The sequence below is a fragment of the Lycorma delicatula genome, chromosome 1 (assembly GCF_047948215.1).
Source record: "Lycorma delicatula isolate Av1 chromosome 1, ASM4794821v1, whole genome shotgun sequence".
NCBI classification, from domain to species: Eukaryota; Metazoa; Arthropoda; class Insecta; order Hemiptera; family Fulgoridae; genus Lycorma; species Lycorma delicatula.
Genome location: NC_134455.1, coordinates 47,636,346 through 47,655,619, shown reverse-complemented (window position 1 = coordinate 47,655,619; position 19,274 = coordinate 47,636,346). Strand labels below are relative to the sequence as shown.

The following is a 19,274-nucleotide window of genomic DNA, read 5'->3' as shown; positions in this document are numbered from 1 at the left end:
AATTTGGAATACAGGTTGTGTGCTTGGAATAAAAATCATTTTAAATATATTTAATTCTCATAATATAAACCTGCAGCAGGCAAGTTCATTAATAAATTATGGTAAGTAAAAAGTTTTTAATATAATATGTTAGTGACAAAAGCAAATATTTATCTAAACTTCATTAAATCAGACAAAAAATTTTGAAGAAAAATATTTTGTCCAATCTAGTATGTCTGAATATTTCATATTGCTCAAAAGTGTTAAGTTGGTTAAAGCTATTAACCATTGTGTGTAAAAAAATTTACCTTGTTGGTAATATTTTTTTTTTTTTTTTTTGTATCTCTTGTCTCTAATTAATATTTTTAAGCTCAAAAGTTGTGTAGTGTTTTTAAGTTTTCTTTTTCTGTAGTGAATGTGCATCTGCTCTATCCAGTATAAAAATTTGTGTATAAAATTTTACAAGTCTAATTTGTATACACCTGGGTTATTGTCTTTATTAATATGCATTTTGTTTATTTGTGATTGATCTAGTATATTATGGTTGAAAATTTGAATCAAACTAAGTAATTTTTTTCTTATTTGGAAATGTTAGATGCTAGTTGAGATATTCTCTTAAAAGGTATCTTTTTTATTTTGAATGCATATAAATTTAGAAAATAAGCTTTGTAAATCTGTTTTTCACAATGTTTTACCAAACTACTTGAAGAGTAGAATGAGTATGGGTTGTTTATTTATGCTCCTGATTTTCATTACATAAATATAAATATCAAAGAAAGTTAAGCAGTTTCATGAAAATATGAATAAAACAAAGAGTTTCGATAATAAAACCTTTTTCTCAAACCCAAAAATCAGTAAAACTTTGAATCTATTCAGTGGGAGGTCAATTAAAGTGCTTTAATTGTTTAACCTGTTTCATGAAAATCAAGAGAGCCAGTCTAGAATTACCACAAACAGGTAGAAACACTTACTACCTTATTAGGACATACTTGTGGAAAGGCAGTAAATTTATTGCCTTAAGTAAGAATGAATGAATAGACATTCATTCATTCTTACTTAATTATTCCTGCTCAATTATCCATCAGCTTTTTCTCTGATTTTTCATATTATCTCTTTAGAAATGAAGAGCATTGGTTCTTATAAAATTTATTAAATGTATAACCTTGGTTTAAGCTATGTTACATTTAGTCAGAAAAATCTGACAAAAACTGTATCCTCCTTTGATGTACAAAGGCACAGACAGATGTATGGTTGGTTATAAAAGAAAAAAAGATTGAATCTTTGTAGAGCAATAAAAAGCTTGAGTTTTTCAGAATATTAACATTAATATTGCCAATCTCCATGGTAGAGTGGTAGCATCTCAGCCTTTCATCCAGAGATCTGGGTTTCGAATCCGGTCAGGCATGGCATTTTTCATATGCTACAAAACTCCATTTCCATAAACCATGCACAGGCTTCAAGCTTATATAATGATATCAAGCAAAAAACATTATTATACTTCTCCAGTCATCATGCAGCAATGGCACAAATGGCTTTAACAAAACTTGCAAGATATATTAACTCCAAATCATCCTTGCAATTCAGCAGTCAGTAGGACTGGACATTTCCTTGAATTGCACTGCGATACCAACAAAACTTTACAGTATAATGCAACATTTACATTATCACTTTGCTTATGATAATGGGCTAGTAGCACTTCGTGAAATTCCAAAATAATGTAATATAAATATACAAGCTAACAGTACAAACCTATATATTCTGCTTAGTGCAAGAAGTTCTGTTTGTGGTAAAGAAGGATGTTTCCATCAAATCAACTTTTGATTCATCCAAACTATGGTAGTAATCATCTCGGGCATCCATGATCATCCCCAGTAACAATCCTGTTAACCATATATTGTCCAGCATTGATCGTGCAAACACAGGCCAATTTGATATATTTTTTGTTCCTGTCAGTTGCCTGGAATACCCTAGTACGTATAATTTTTTGGAATGTTCATGCATTATACTGCAGACTAATATGAAAAGATCCAACTGGAATTTTAATACTGATCATCATCATTAGCTAATCAACTTGATTCATTTCCTCCAACTGCCACATTATTGGCTCTGTTGCAAACTCAACAGATTGGTCTTTATGAAAATTTAAAAAATGTTAGCTCCTCAAGAGAATTTATCAGCCCAGTTCTGCACTACTTTACAACACACACTGTTCATACTAAAAAATAAATTTCTTAAAAAAAAATATTTCCTCTGAAAATCTAGTGTGAGAAGTCCTTTTGTTCACCAAAAAACAACAAAGCTTCTCAAATATACACTTGTCAAGCATAGTTGACACTTTAAACTGAGCTGTGTATGGATGTGCTTGCCCCAGCTAAACACTGTTATCAAACTGGACTATATTGTCTCCTGTTAGTCTGTTGGTTTATGAATATCCCGAAAAAGTTAGGTTTTTGATACATTTAAAAACTTCTCATTTCTGTTTTTTGTAACCTAACACCAGTTGTGAGTTGTTTATAGTCTTTCCCTTATAAAAATAAAATTCTGACAATATGTAATTTTTTTACATTTCCATAAGGAAGGTATAACTAATATGAACTGTGGGTGATTATGATAGGAGTTTCAGATCTAAATTAAAACTATAAAGCATAATTATATGTTTTTTAATGTATAATTATAAAATATTTCCACAGAAAAAAGCTTATATGTTGCACCCGGGACCTGAGTTATTTTGCTACACATCAGATCAAGTCAATCACCCTGATATCTCAATTCTCTCATGGTTATGTCTATTGCAGTAAAATAAAATTGGATTTTTAATAAACACATATGTAAGTGAACAGTAAAATATTACGAAAATAAAGTAAGTGATATAATTTACATACTAAAACTTAACTAATAAAGCTAAATTAACATTTTGTAATATACAAGTATGTATTTACCTCCATAATAATCAATGCGGCTCTGATCAAATGGACCATCATACCAGGCACTGATTGGCTCGGTTATCTCAGCATAAGGTATAATTAACACAGCTTTAGCAATATAGGTATTGCTAAATACAGGAACATCACCAGCATATACTAAAAACACATAATAAAATACATGTATATTTAAAGTTAAATTAGAGTGAATTGTACACTGATTTTATCATTGTAATAAACTAGATTTATTCTTTAATTAAAAAAAATCTATAATCATAAATTAATAAGAAGACAACTAAATATTAAAGTTCCACTAAGTCCAACGGAGAGAATATAATCTAAAAAAAATTATCTACATAGATAAAAGTGTAAGAGACTTCTTCCTGGATCGTGAAAAAAAAACAATATTGTAAAAATAAACAAAAACTCACAAAAAATAAAAACTGCAAAACTTTTTAAAAATTTAAACATTTGGTCTTTTTTTCTTATGTGTATGTCTTGCACCAAATAAATCTGTACTATCAATGTTGTAAAATGTACACATCCAAGAAGATTGTGAAAATAGTAGATGTCTCGTGTGCGCATACAGCATCATCATATAACTCAAGGATCCTTACATTAATTTGCTACTTCCCAACTGCATAAGGTAAAGGCAATTTCTTCATGATGACTATCTTGGACTGATAATTTCTATGGCAGTATAATATATTTAATGTGATGCAGTTGGTTTTCAATAAATAAGGGAGTATCTGCTCACTTTGCCCGACTAATTTCAATGGAGTAGATGGATTAACTGCATTTACAACTGACTGCATGGTCATAACAGCCCTCTGAGTACATTCTTTAATAGTTATACATGTTTATTCATTGTCTGACTTCTTGTAACTAGAAAAAAGCAGTTTTATATTTTGAAGAACACATGACATGAATTAAAAAAAGAAAATGAAAAATTTAATGTTTGAAATTATTATTGATTAATAATTCTGTTTGGGGTATAGAAACATGTATCCTTAAATTCTATTGAGCTCTGGTAAGATCTTGGCTAGACTTTGACTGAATTGTGTATACATCTGCGAGACTAATGGCTGTATGAATGATGACTTCCATTTATAATAGCTTTCTCCAACACTAAAGGAGCATTTTGATTTAGCCTTGGAGTAGGCATTTAACAGTGGTGAGTCTTCTCTTTGGCAACTGCAAGACCAGATTGTAAGAGTTTAAATGGGTCATGTAAAGTTAAAACCTCAACATTATCTTTAAATAGTTGTTTTACTCCAACGCTGTTTTACTGAGCAACGTTCATCATACAGCTCCTAAAGCATTCAAACACATCACATACTTGCTATGCTTGGGCTCCAAATTATCAGATGTTTATCGTTTTAATCAGAGTGTTCCCCACCATAAAAACCTCTACCATTAAAAGCTATGTCTTAATAAACTTAAAAAAAATATATATGTATAGTAAGGTATAACAAAAATTTTTCAAACTTTCACTGCAAAATGAGTTCAATTTTGTGATTACATTGATGGAATTAAACAAGATAATTCTATTGGGTGGCTTTTTGTGTTTGGTCATGTAATTTACAAATTTAGTCTGTACATAATCCAGCTGTTACAATGGTGAATTTTTTGCCAGTTAATGGTCTTACATTAATAAAAAACATAAAAATATGATGATATCTATCTGTGACAGATAGATATCATCATATTTTTGTGTGCTGTAATTCTGTGAGTAGCATTTCATCCAATATTAAATCTACAACCTACAATTTTAGATACTCATTTATTTCTCATTCATGTCAACAGATGAAACATCATAATTTCTGCTGGTTTTCTAGCCACATAGGGCTCCCAGGCAACAAACAAGCTAATACAGTCAAAAAGGAAACTTACCCTTAGCTGTTTTTTATGCAGCAAGTGATTGGAGGTTAAAACAGAAACAAGATATCCAAATATTTTGGTACGGCATATTATAGAAAAAAGAATATATATTTATGATGAATGGAAAGAGCATGTTCGAAAGTATAACGTACCACTCAATTATGTCTACCCAGAGTTTAAAGTGAATTCTATTGTAGAAATGATTAAGAATAAAATGAAGTCAGATTACATTGTTTTGAACAACAGTTGCAGTCATCTAATTTACAAAGAACTAGACTTGGCAGTTAATTATGTATACAATAATGAAAATTTAATTTAATTAAATGCTTTTTCTAAAGCAAGAACCGAATTAGTTCATCTGAGCAAGTACTCATTTTTGACTAATTCTTGGCTTTGTTCTATATGTAATATGCAAAGAGAGGAGGACATTGCGCATTTTGCCCATTTCTACAGGAGATGAGGCTTGTTTTTTAACAAGGAATATTTGGAAATGGAGGATCTGAAGCAGCATCTTAATGAAAGTGGTTGGTCAATATTAAATAAATACTGAAAAAAGGCTTGGAAATATAGATTTTCTTTGATACAGGAATTTAATTTTTAATAATAAGATTTTTTATTAGTTCTACAATCCCTCTGACGATCGTAGATCAGAGTATTGTCTTTTGTCAATTATTCTAAGTTTGTAAATATTATTTCAATAAAGGCTGTTATTATTATTATTACTCCTACCACAATTAATTATATTATGTATATGTAATATAATAAGAATATTTATTGCTTGTTTTAATAGTTAACGTTGTTTTTACAATCACTGAATGCCATATTTAAATATTTTGTTTTTTCTTATGTCTTTTAGATCTTTTTTCAAATTCTATAGTTTGTATACAGCAGTTTTTTCTTGCTAAAAAAAAAACTTTGTGATGGCTGAGAACCAAGACAAAAATCTCAAATTACCACCAGAATAATATCAAATAGTGATTTAAGAACACAGATACATAAACACAAGAATATACATGTAATGGATGGTTTCCCCAGCTTATTGTGAGGCCATGCGCGTAGCATTACACAGTTTGGCAGTAAATATGCAGAAATTGAAACTGCTTGATTTCCCTATGTATTTTGTTTCTCAACAGAAGAATAAACACATTCATTAGTTACTTTACACCACCTGTTTACACCATTACATTAGCACCTTTACACCACCGCCTTTCTTATGCTGAGACATTTAAAGCATTTGGGGTACAAGAAGTACTAATCAGAGGTATTTTCATTGAGAGTAATGTTCACAATACTATCAGTCTTTGCGATGAATATTGAAGGAGTTTCTTGTAGAGGTGAAAATTTCCTGTATTTTTGAGGACTTGGCATGAAAATATGCAAAAATATATTTGTTTCTGTGAAGAAGGAGGTAGGAAATTATTTTGCTCCTCATTTTCCTTAGTAATAACGTGGGATGCTTGTTATAATTAAAATGGTACAAATTTCAGGAGTGAGCTTCCTGAAATTGGAACATCTCTCATTTCAGGTCACCTATGTTATTTCTTTTTGGTTATGGCACCTAATTCACACACACACCCACACTAGTACATACATATATATTACATACAAAGGCATGAACTCATTTATACACATAATAGCAGTATTATAGTTCAGCTAATACAAGTTTTCTCATTTAGCTACTTTCAATTAATATTAGTATTTTTTGTAGCAACTCAGTAATTATTACTATGAAATAGCATATTTATTGTAGAATAAGGTAAGGAGTTTAGTCCTAGCCTTGGTGGAGTAAGGATGTGCTGCTGTGCGCTCGATTTATCAGCACTGCTTGTTGATACATGTGTTGTTATGACTGTGTTTTGTTTATGGTTAATAACATGTACTAAGTATTTCATTAAATCTGACACTACCTGTGTCAAATCAGTCTTCTTTTATTTTATAAAACATTAAATAAAATATTATTTATAATATTTTAAATTGTGTTCCGATGGTCAGTGTTTCTTTGCAACTTTTGTTTAAATTATGGATAAATTTGTAATGCAGCAGTCTCAAAAAGGAAAATGGGATCGTCCAGTTAATTCGCCTGATGAGAAGGACCAAGCAGCAAAACGAATCCCTGGATTTGAAAATGTAAATCTGCTTCCAGGCACGGAAGTAATGATGAAGAAATTCTTCTATGAAAACTTGGCCAAACTGGCAACAAAAGAAGATATTTTGGGTATATCGGCTGCAATTCTAAGATCTCATGGAGGAAAATAGATCGTTGAAAGAAGAAGGGCGGATTTTGAAGAAAGAAAACGCCAAAATTTAGAGTCAGCTTGATAATTATGAAGACTGGGCACACCGTAATTATTTCATGTTCAAAGGTTGAGTTTTAATTCCGATGCGGATTGCAGTGTCATTGTGAGAGACTTCTGTATAGAGCACATCTGTATTAATCGAGCCCATACACTTGGTAAAAAAAAAGGATAATAGTCCCATTATTGCGCATTTGCCATTGGATATCGATGTTGAGTGTATATTAAAAAACACAAAGAGGTTAAAAGGAACTAACATGATACAGCACAAGGACTTTTGTTGGGAAATTAGGGAAAAATGGGGAAAGCTTGTGGTGATTTGAAGAGAAGTTATTAAAGCGGCAGTGGGCAATAAGAGCATGATTATTAATGTGGACCAGCTGATTGTGGAGGGTCAAAAATTTACTTGAATGGCAATGGGTTGATGTGCAGATTGCAAAATAGTGTGGCAAAATTGAAGATGTTCAATTATGACTTTGGGGAAATTGATAAAAAAAATCAATGGACAAACCGGAGAGGTTCAATAGCATGAGGTTGTTTGTCAGGATGGGGAGAGAAATAAAATACTTAGGATTCTAGGATATAATCCTAGAATGATGAGAAAGCTGAACGATTTGAAAACTTGTTTCAGGAGTATAAAGTTGTATGGGTTCCAGCAGTTAGAAGTTTGGGTTATGGAAGGTTTAAAGGTGGAATTATGCTAGCCTATAAATATAATTTGCGGGGCTTAAATTGTAATTTTTTCTAAGCAGTGGGGAGGGGCAGTGACAACAGTAAAATGGGATGATTGCTGTGTGTATATAATTGGTATATAATAACAATCTTAATTGTGTATGTAATTGGTCTATAATAAAAATCTTAACTGTGTACGAGGGGCAATCTATAGGGGCTGGTTTTCTTCGCGCCTGGCTGATGACTGTGAGATGTAATTAGTTAGAGGGTCTAAAGACGACGTCCGGTAAAGCCCCTCAGGGCTTGGAACGGAAAGGGTGGTGTGGCGACCGGTAACATCACAAGCCCTCCATAGGGGTCTTCCCCCTACGGGATTTGGCTGTGTGTATGTAATTCCAGTTTACTTAAACAGTAGTGGGATGTGGGAGGATGATTTTTAGAAGATTATGGAGGTTTAAGGAAAACATTGGCAAAAAGTTACTTTTACTGTTACAGGATTTTAATAGTAGAATAGGAGATTGACAGGTACTGCCAGGTGAAATAATGGAGTGAAAGAAATGTAAATGCAATTAGGTGTTCGAAGGATGAAGTGGTTAATACTCGAGAGCGTAAAATGATTAAATTGTGTGAGAGGTTTGATATGTGTGTGATGAATGGGAGAACAGAGAGTGATGAGAAGGGTGAATGGACTTTTATCGCAGGGGGGGGAGGATGGGAAGTTCAGTTGTAGATTTATATTGCATATCAACAAAGTTTTAAGTACAGTTAAAGTTTTTCAAGTTCTTTCCACAATTTCTTGGATCACATACCCGTTGAGGTGAAAATACAATGGCAGCAACCATTTAAAAATGACAATTGTTTTTAGTCTATTACCGAAGCTGAGGTGGTCTGCAATGGAAACAGAGAGGTACAAGCATGCACTGGAAAATTTAACACGAGACGCGGCTTTGTCTGGAGAAAGTGATCAGGATGGGGAAACAATTGTAGGTATGATTTATCAGACAGCCAGAGGAAATCTGACAAATAGAGGAAACATTAAAGAACCTGGTAGGCAGAAATGGTTTGACTGGGAATATCTTAAGGCTAGGAAAAAATCTTTTGCTTGTTTAAATTTGTATAGACAGCTTAATACAGAACAAATGTGTCTTATTTATTTGGAAGAAAGAAAAAAGTTATTATAGTATTTGAAAAAAAGTAATCTGATTTTTTAAAGTGGTAAGGAAAAAATTTCTAAGAGTTCGGGATTCACAGGACTAAATATTTAAAAAGCGGGTATTTAAAAGTCTGGGTTGGGAGGGTGGTCAGTGGTTATGCATATTATGCAATAGGCTGGAGGAAGAAGACATATCACATTTTATCGGAAGGTGCCCGTTATTAGCGTATATAAGAAATTCTAAACTGGGCAACAGTTTCTTAACAGGGGAACAGATAATTAGTCTACTTTATGGGAGTGATTGGAAAAGGCTGATAGGATTTATTAGGTGTGCTTAGTCTTACAGATGTAGTTTAGTTGCTGAATTTAATATGTAAGAGTCAAATATGGAGGTATGAGTGTGTGTGGGTGTGCTATTCAGGTGCTTCAAATTTAGAATGAAGTATATATTACTGAGTCCCGCTGCACTAGAACATGATTTAAAGGTGAGGTCATACTCAAACTACATTAATAAAATTTATGTTGATTAGACTGGGTGCTGATTGATGGTTATCTTTTACGTGTTATATTGTACATTAGTTTGTTTTTTTTTATTATGTCTAGTTTTAGTTTATTTTCATTTAGCCGTTAATGTTAGTAGAATATGGCTTACTTCTGGGAATTAGATTTTTTCACTTTGCGCCCTTTATATATATATAATCATTAGATTATTATGATCTTGTGTTTGTTTATAATAAACTTTTTAAACATTAGAACTAGTGGTGGGATAAACGATTCTTTCGATTCGATTCTCAGAAAGGATTCGTAAAAAAAAATTGTTAGTCCGATTCAATCATTCTTTTCCTTCCTACCACTATCAGAGCTGTAAACTCTAATGCGCATGCTCTCTTTCTCTTCTTCAGCCAAGTTTAGCGGTTCATCCCTTCACACTGCTGTTCGACTCAACTGATACATACGTACTAAATGTCTTCGATTCTTACAGACACCTTTTTATGTTAAGAATCGTAAAAAGAATCGGTTTCTCCTGCAAATCGATTCTCGATTCTTTCGTTCAGTACAAAGAATCGAATCGAAGGAACGACTCGTTCACGATTCTTCCCATTACTAATTAGAACTCGATCTGACAACCCACCGAGTTGGTCTAGTGAGGAACATGTCTTCGCAAATCACCTGATTTCGAAGTCGAGAGTTGTAATGTTCAAATCCTAGTAAAGACAGTTACTTTTATACAGATTTGATTACCAGATCGTGGATACCGGTGTTCTTTGATGGTTGGGGTTCAAATTAACCTCACCTCTCAGAAATGGTCGATCTGAGACTGTACAAGACTACACTTATACATATCATCCTCATTCATCCTCTGAAATAATATATGACCGTGATTCCCGGAGGCTAAACAGGAAAAAAACTCAATCTGACAGACGACCAGTTCATGGTCATGTCTATAAAATGTTGTTTTTGTAATTATCTTCATTCTGAAATAAACATTTTGTTATTATTATTATTAGAATAAGGTTGAAAAAACTTATTTGTTAAAAATAATTTTTCAAGAAACCTTTTTTTTATTTATCAAATGAAAAATAATTTAATATCAGTCAGTTTAAGCAATTAAAAACACACTGTTCATATTCAAATTTTTATTTGACATATAGTGAAGTACAGAAATTATATGAATAAAAGAAATGTCACAATCACTGAAGATACTAACCGCACATAAAGATAATTGAGACCTTTGAACTAATTTATATATATATATATTTCTGATAGCATAATGTTGAGCAATATGTTACATTCGTTAATTTAATTTTAAATAATGAGACTGCAGCAATTAGAACGATAATATAATTACTCTCCTTGACTTAAGCTAAAATACAATCCACTTTATCCTAAATTCTACAGACTGCAGACAGTTTAATATAAATTTTATGAATGAAAATTATTATCTATTACCTTTCTTAAAACAAGTGCATTAAATTGCTTTAATTTTAATATATTACTTTATAGTCTTAATTCCTGAAAACTTTATAGGCTTCCTATTCTCGAAAGGTCTGTGGGATTGGCAGGCTTATTCATTCAAACTAATTTTGGAAGTTAAAAATAACTGGAATATACAGACCATTGATAGGTGCTTACATCATTTTATTTTAAAAGCTTTAGATTTGTCCTCAGTATTATTAGACAAAACTTATTATTATGAGTGATTTAAGGTAAGTACTTTTGGATGAAACAGCTTCAAGAAACAACTTATATTTTTATCTTCCTTCAGTTCCATTTATATAAATATCTAATATATTTTTACTCTTCTAAATATATTAATTTAATATTAACCAATTTAAATATATATATATATATATATAAAAAAAATAATGTAAAATATTGAGAATGATCTTTCAAATCATAAAATACACAACTCTAAATGATTGGCAATATGATGGGGACTTGTAATATCTCTTAATATAAGTTAAACTTCATATAAGGAAACTGAAAAACGTGCTTTAATTGAGGGAGGAAGAAACATTAAAATTCATTTACAGATCATTTTACTATACTTTAAACAATTTTTGAAATTATGAATGTAAAACAAGATAGAAATAATTAAAAAAAAAAATGACTATTAAAAAACACAACATACTAAGTAATATGATAAGAAACGTTTAATAGTTCATCTAATTAAATTGTAAACTACAGTCATAGATAATTTTCAGTCTATCATCGTCTAAGTGAACAAACATGAAACACAACACAAGTAAAAAGAAGAGGGTTGATATATTAATTAAACGTCAGTTAGATTATTTGTTGTGTCTCGTTAAAAAATACGCAACTTCCATTATAAGTGACTTTTAATCACAATAACATTTTTTTTTTTTGTTATAAGAGAAACATTTCTTTGACAAACCAAACATTATTATTATTATTATCCGAAGACATTAAATTCAAATGCTGGATATTTGTTGTTCAGAAACAAAAATGCGAAATAAAATTTTGATTTAAAGAACAGGATGTAGCTAAATTTCTTAGTATAAAAATCCATGACAACCCTTAATAACAATATTAGAGGAAAATGGTGAACCTGGTTTGAGTTCATTTCAAAATTCTATCTTATTGGAAACCTCATATTTGTATGCTCTCATAAATCGTCCAAAGAATCTGGTTGCGTTAAAATTTCATGACTAGATGGAGGGAGAAATTTTACCGATATTACGACGCGAAGGTGCTTGCTAGTGTTATGTCAACTGCTACACTTGAGTAAAAGGAACAACTTGTTGAATTATTACAACAGATCAATAATTATAAACGGTTGGTAGAAAAAATTGACAAAAAAAAAGGTGATTAGATATTAAGCTGGTGGATACATGAATAAAATCTTAGAAAGGCCATCGAGATTGTAAAAAAAGTGGCCGTAAAGAAAACGTCGCGGCAAGACATACGTTTGATCAGTTTAAAAGAAAGCGTGAATCGGACGACATTGTTCGGGAAAACGATTAATAAATACCAAACTTTGCGTTATTAAATGAGAAATATGAAAAAAAACCTTAAATAAAATAGAAACCGACCGATACGAACTGTAGTGTACAGGGAGAAAAGCAAAGTGATTTTACTACAAGAAGCGATATTGTGGGAAAATAAATTAACCCGGGTCTTGATGAACCCGGGTCCCGGGTCTTGTGGGTCTTGATGAACCCGATAGACCGATTTTGCTGACTAACAATATATGCAAACTGCTAGAAAGAATGATAGCTAAACGAATTCTTGATGTGTAGAAGCGAATGGTGGTTTTCACGAAAACCAATACGGTTTTCGTGAAAGGAGATCGACAATTGACGCGGAAAATGTTATTATTGAAAGGGCAGACCAAGCTGCTGCTGAACAAGGAACAAGGAAGACCAGGCTTACCTGTGTTGGTTACATTAGATATAAAGAACGCTTTTGGCTCTCTTCAATAATAATAATATTCAAATCTGTATAAAAGTAACTGTTTTTACTAGGATTTGAACGTTAGAACTCTCGACTTCGAAATCAGCTGATTTGCGAAGACGCGTTCATCACTAGACCAATCCTAATGTATCTCAATACAATGGTATCTCAATAGTCTAGTTTGAATCATTCTATCACTCCTACGTGCAAGTACTGTTTTATGCATATAAAAATGTACTGTACGCTATCACTTGTCTGGCGCCGTAGCATGCCGATAATAAGCAATTAAAATTGTTGTTGAATCTTTGATATTCAAGTTAAATAACAATAATATAATTTATAATGCTTCACACTATTATTCAGTTCAGTGAAAGTATTTCAGTCTGTTATCGTGTTACTCCATACGATACGATACAATTTTATAGTTCATTTTTTTAACAGTTTTACTCAGTGTTATTTTCTTAATTTTGATTTACTCTGTGTTCTTGTGCCAATCATCAGGTTTCAACAATGAGTGATACTGTCGTGAAACATATCGGGAGAACCCTTAAGTACGAGGGTTATTTTTTTTCAAGGTTCGATCGGTTGCGAAATAAAAACCCGCACAAAAAACGGATGAACCTTTGCGGTTATGTGTTGCGCAGCGTCTCTAGTATGGCCTTCAATCACGCCGCGTCACTCGTTTAGTTCTGAACTCGCAGCTAGCACACGTAAACATGTATACAACAATAGCATCTCCCGCCAAGTGTGAAGTGCGTGCGGTAATTCGATTTCTTCAGGCTGAGGGGTGTAATGCAGCTGAAATTCATCGACGAATAAGTAATGTGTACGGTGAAACTTCAATGAGTGACAGCAAAGTGCGACAATGGAGCAGGAACTTTAAAGCAGGACGTACAGATGTTCATGATGCAGGCGATCAGGGAAGGAAGCGAGTGTCAACCGATGATCTCGTTGAGCGAGTGGATGAGGCAATTCGAGAAAATCGTCGGTTCACAATTTCTGTATTGAGTGAATCGTTTCCTGAAATTTCAAGGTCAGCTCTCTACACCATTGTGAGTAGAGACTTCAGTACCGCAAACTGTGTGCGAGATGGGTTCCCAAGTTGCTGTCCGACCATCACAAAACAATGAGAATGGACGCCTCCCTAACGTTTCTCCAGCGCTACCACAATGAAGGAGAAGATTTTTTGAGCAAAATTGTCACAGGGGACGAGACATTGGTCCATTTCGAAACTGAAGAAACAAAAGAACAAGCTAAACAGTGGATGCATTCTCATTCTCCCAGTAAACCAAAGAAGTTCAAGCGAACCTTCTCCAGCAGAAAGTGTATGGCTACTGTGTTCTGGGACCGGAATAGTTATCTCGGTGGAATTCATGGAACGTGCACCACCATCACTGCACCCTCATACTGCGTGTCTCTTCAACGTCTACGAAGGGCAATTCAGAATAAGCGGAGAGGAATGTTGTCATCTAGTATTGTCTTTCTCCATGACAATGCTCGGCCGCACACTGCAGCTGTAACAAAGAAGCTCCTCCTGCAGCGTTCTCGTGGGGAAGTGTTTGCCCACCATACAGTCCGGAATTGGCTCCATCCGATTTTCACCTATTTGCTCACATGAAACGCTTGCTAGGACAACATTTTGGCACAGACATCGAGCTGCAGACCAGGGTAGAAACATGGCTGAAAACACAGGCGGCTCCGTTCTATGACGAGGGTATTGGAAAGTTGGTACCACGCTACGACAAATGTCTAAATCGGAGTGGCGACTATGTAGAGAAATAGCATAACTATGTAAGTACTTGTTACAAATAAATTTTTTTTATTTTCACTGTGGTTTTAATTTTGTGACCGATCGGACCTTGAAAAAAAAATAACCCTAGTAGCTCCGAAAAAAATCCGCAAGGTATATAAAATCTTAAAACAAGATAACCCTGAAACATTGCTCGGAAAACAAACAGTGCAACAGGGACTAGCGAAAGAACAACTTTTAATATAATAAACACAAAATTGATAGTACATATGTAAGCTCTAAAAAGACTCGAAAGCATGCGAAAACGATTGAAAAGTTGGATGATTTTACTACAACCGCTATCAGAAAAAAGTTCAATCGTTTTATTTCAATAACGACGAGCTTCCTAACTCGAACAATTAAATGTCTTAATACAGATTCTGAACTACTGAATTTTTCAAGTATATTACATCGTGTTTTAAAATCAATTAATTTTCGTTTCATGGTCCAGAAAAAATAATTCTTTATAGATTGAACGCGAACACATTATTTCACAGCTTAGGAAATATTTAAGAGAAGTTAAACGATTTCGTGAAGAGGGTAAGACAGTTTATCAAGATGAAAGTTGGGTTAATGCGGGATATTTACGGGAAAAGGTATGGATGGATAAAGAAATGAAGAGCGCCTTTTATGACGCTTTTATGAAAGGTTTGTCAACTGGGGTTAAAATTCCGGGTGGAAAAGGTAAACGATTAATAGTAACGCACAAAAGAAGTGAACATAGGTTTTTGAACGGTGGTTTATTGGTATTTGAACACAGATATTCCCAAGAGTGGGAAGATCCAATTAATGGTGACAATTAGCGATTTAAAAAAAAAATTGTCGAAGTTGTTGCTGTAGGATCCGTAGGATAATGCGCAGTACCATTGCATGAAAACTGAAAAAATTCCAAACGCTTCGACCCGAAAATCGGAAATTGCCGAATGGTTAAAATCTAAGAAAATTGCATACACCGAACACATGTTTAAGTGGAAGTTGTAAGATTTGTAAAATCTGTTAAAAACATATTCAATATAAAGTAGATGAAATAGCAAATTAAAAAAATGTGTCGTGTTAAGCCTTCCTCTTAACTGCAATTTTAATCCGATAGAATTAATATTGTTACAAGTCAAGGCTACAGTGGTAGTAATAACACAACATTTAAGTTAAGTGATCTAAAAAATCTATTGATAGAAGGTGTTAATAGAATAGATACGAATGTTTGGAAAAACTGTATTCAGCTTGTAATTAAAGAAGAAAAAGCACGCGAAACTGATGGTTTACGTGAAAATGTTACTGAAGATATTGTGATAAATTTGGGAAACGATTACAGTAGTTCAAAAGACAACAGCTTATCGGGCACTGAAGAAATACATTGAGGTAAAAAATATTTTTTTCTGTTTTACTTGATGAAATTTTAATTTAGCGGTAACGTAAGATTATGTATTTTTCTAAATTAAAGCGTTTAAATCACCGTAATAACTACATTTTTAATACACAATAATTTAATTAATTTCTTTTAAAGAAAACATATTAGGTATAGCAGGTGGCGAATTGCTGCGCACATAGGCTGACGGCTGGCTCACCGTGCTATTAATTATCCTGAAAATATCTTATATTAACTTAATTGCTGTTTTTTAAACACAACTGCTGTTTTTGCAATTTATTAATGTAATTATTATTACTAACATAAATAGCGTATTACAGTTACTTTAATCTAATTACCTTGCATGTACAAGACATCCGTCAGACGTCTTCAAAACCACTTAATGATTCTTCACTACTAGACGTATAAATGTCACTTTCACTATCTCTAATCATAAAGGATTCTATATAAATCTATTCTATTACAGAGAGGATTCTATTTAATGGTCTCGCGATCGATATTCATTTTCGATGCCTACCACGTAATCACATTTCACTATCCAGTCTTCCGGTCCCATTAAATTGTTTGTTCCTCAAACAGACTTTTCACCCTTTCAATATTAAATTCCGTATTTCGATTGCGAATGTATTGTTTTACTTCTGCCCATATCATTTCTATTGGGTTTAACTCTGGATGATATGAAGGCAGACGTATACATTATGGCCTTCTTTTTCTAACATGTCATCCAAAAGGTAGCGCGCGAATCTGTTTATTTAACTTTATTATTTCTTATAACTGCGGTTTAACGAAGCTCTCACAAAATCCTATTCTTTTTTGTTTAAGTCAAGATATCATTTAATTTTTGGTGCAGTTAGATGTTGGTGCCTTTTCAGTTAAAACATTGTGGTAAGAGCTATTATCAATTACGAGAACACTTTTTGTTTCTTTAGGAAGGCTAGGCAATAATTTTTAACGATCCATTTCATATAATTACTCATGTTCATTTGGTTGCGGTAATCTCCTGAACTGTGACTAGTCTGCCATATAATGAGAACATTAGGAACAAATCTTCTTTCTTCTCCGGCATGGATAACGATCAAAGGCTCTCCCTTAAGAGATCGGTTATCGAAGGACGTTTCCTGAGCAGTCTCCCCAGGACTTGCCAGAAACATCTTTAGTAAGAACGTAAGTTTCGTCCGTGTAAACAATGTTACGGTCAAATTCTCTGTAATATTATGCGGCCTGCAAATACTTTATCCTTTTGTCCCGTATACTTTCCACAAATACAGAACGATTACCTTGGGTCTTTCGCCACTTACAACCGATATCTTTTAATGTAATTCAAATACTCTTTTCACTATTGTTAAAGTCAATCCAATCTTTTAGTGCTGCGCGCAATAACTCTGCTGTCGGAAGACGATTTTCTGTTATGTGAAAGTTATACACCAATCTCCGAACAATACATTTATCAAAATTGTCCAGTCCAGTTATTGGCCTTGATTTTTCCCGGCGCTTGTGAGGTGTTACGAACGACTGAGAAAAAGTACGAAACACTTGATTGTCCGAACTCGTAGATGCGGAATTAGAAACAGACATGTTTTAAAATTCACTTTTAATTTTCGTTATCAGTCGGGTCGAAACGCCAGGGGTTTCAGCAGCCCGATCTCAAGCTTTTATTAGTGGGATCGTTAGAGCATTTGTTGACGCTTTTTTTTCATAAAGTTATATACTCCAAACGATTTTCCTACTCTGACTATGAAGCACCTTACCTTTAATAATTCATCTAATTAAATTGTAAACTACAGTCATAGATAGTTTTCAGAAAGAAAAAAGAAGAGGGTTGATATATTAATTAAACTTCAGTTAGATTATTTGTAGTGTCTCGTTAAAAAATACGCAACTTCCATTATAAGTGACTTTTATTACAATAACATTTTTTTTTGTTATAAGAGAAACACATTTCTTTGACAAACCAAAGATTATTATTATCATCCGAAGACATTAAATTCAAATGCTGGATATAAAATGAACTTTGATGAAAAATGCTTTGATATAAAATATCCATGCTTTGATATAAAACGTCCTCCATGATTATTGGATTATAACAAATATCGTATTTAATTTTAAAGAATATACAGATTTAGATTAAACGCTCGCGACAGATAACAAATTTAACACATTCACTAGGCCTGCCTACACATACATTCACTATATGGTTCAAAACAGGAAATGAAATTATTGCGCAAGTGTGCTGAATACTCTGTCAAGACTGAACTGTATATATCATGCTATTACACTTTATCTCTTTCACTTTTACAGAATTAATAATTAATGGAGTAATCCTAATACTAATTATAATATTACTTAACTTAATCATACTTAATTTAACATTGTTTTATAATACAATTTAATATTTATTACTTAACTTAATTTATATTATATGTAAAAGATGAAAGATTAGGTGTCCACAAGGGTCTTGCCCGTTTTGTGGTACCATCCCTTTTCTATTAATCTTTTTAGTTAGAGTAAGGGGAAAAATTAAACAGTTTTAACTTATATAGGAGGATTAGTTTTGGTTCAATTCATGATTTACTCTGATGGAAACTTATCTTTTCTGCAGTTAAGTATAGAGAAGATCAATCGTCGCCTCGTCAAATATTTATGTTTACTAATAAACCTTTCATCCAGTGCTACCCGCTACGTTATATATGTAAAAAATCTATTACTATGTTAAGACCAATAATATAAAGCATTATAATTAATTATATATGTAATCATAAATCATGTAATTACATACTTTCAGCGTTATCAATATTAATTAGCCATCGTCTTAGTATCTTTAAGAAAGTGTTTAGGTTCCTACTGGTCTTTATATGATTAGGAAGTATGTTATACAATCTAGGAGCAGTACTTGAAAAGAACTTCATATAACTCGTTTTATTTGCTCTGGGGGCATATACACTCCTTTTACTTCTAAGTTCGTACTTGGTTATCATACTATCTCTATGACCACTTCTGATAAAGAAAATTTTCATTACTTTATAAACATATAAATAACGTAGCGGTAATATAGACAATTCCCTAAATATTGGTAAATAATGATCCGTAGTTCTTTTTTTACTTATTCTAACGAATCTTTTTTCGATTTTGATTATGGAATCAAAATTTGTAACATAAGTTCCTCCCCAACAGCTGATGCCGTAGTCTAGTCGACTATGCACAATAGCAAAATAAAGTTTTCTCATGGTTATTTTTGGGGATAGTTTGTTTAAAAAATAAAATATCCTAAGATAGCTTAAAAGTTTTTGCTTTAATAGCGCAATAT

The 19,274-nt window shown here is 32.7% G+C and overlaps 1 protein-coding gene across 1 annotated transcript in view; it reads right to left on the bottom strand.

Annotated features, from left to right (window-relative positions):
- The window catches only part of CtsK1 (C1 family peptidase 26-29-p), a 95,172-nt gene that overhangs the window by 59,438 nt on the left and 16,460 nt on the right, over window positions 1-19,274 (bottom strand). The window contains exon 2 of the mRNA XM_075354466.1: window positions 2,919-3,059. Coding sequence (XP_075210581.1) covers window positions 2,919-3,059 — 141 coding nt within the window. The remainder of the gene's footprint in view (window positions 1-2,918; window positions 3,060-19,274) is intronic.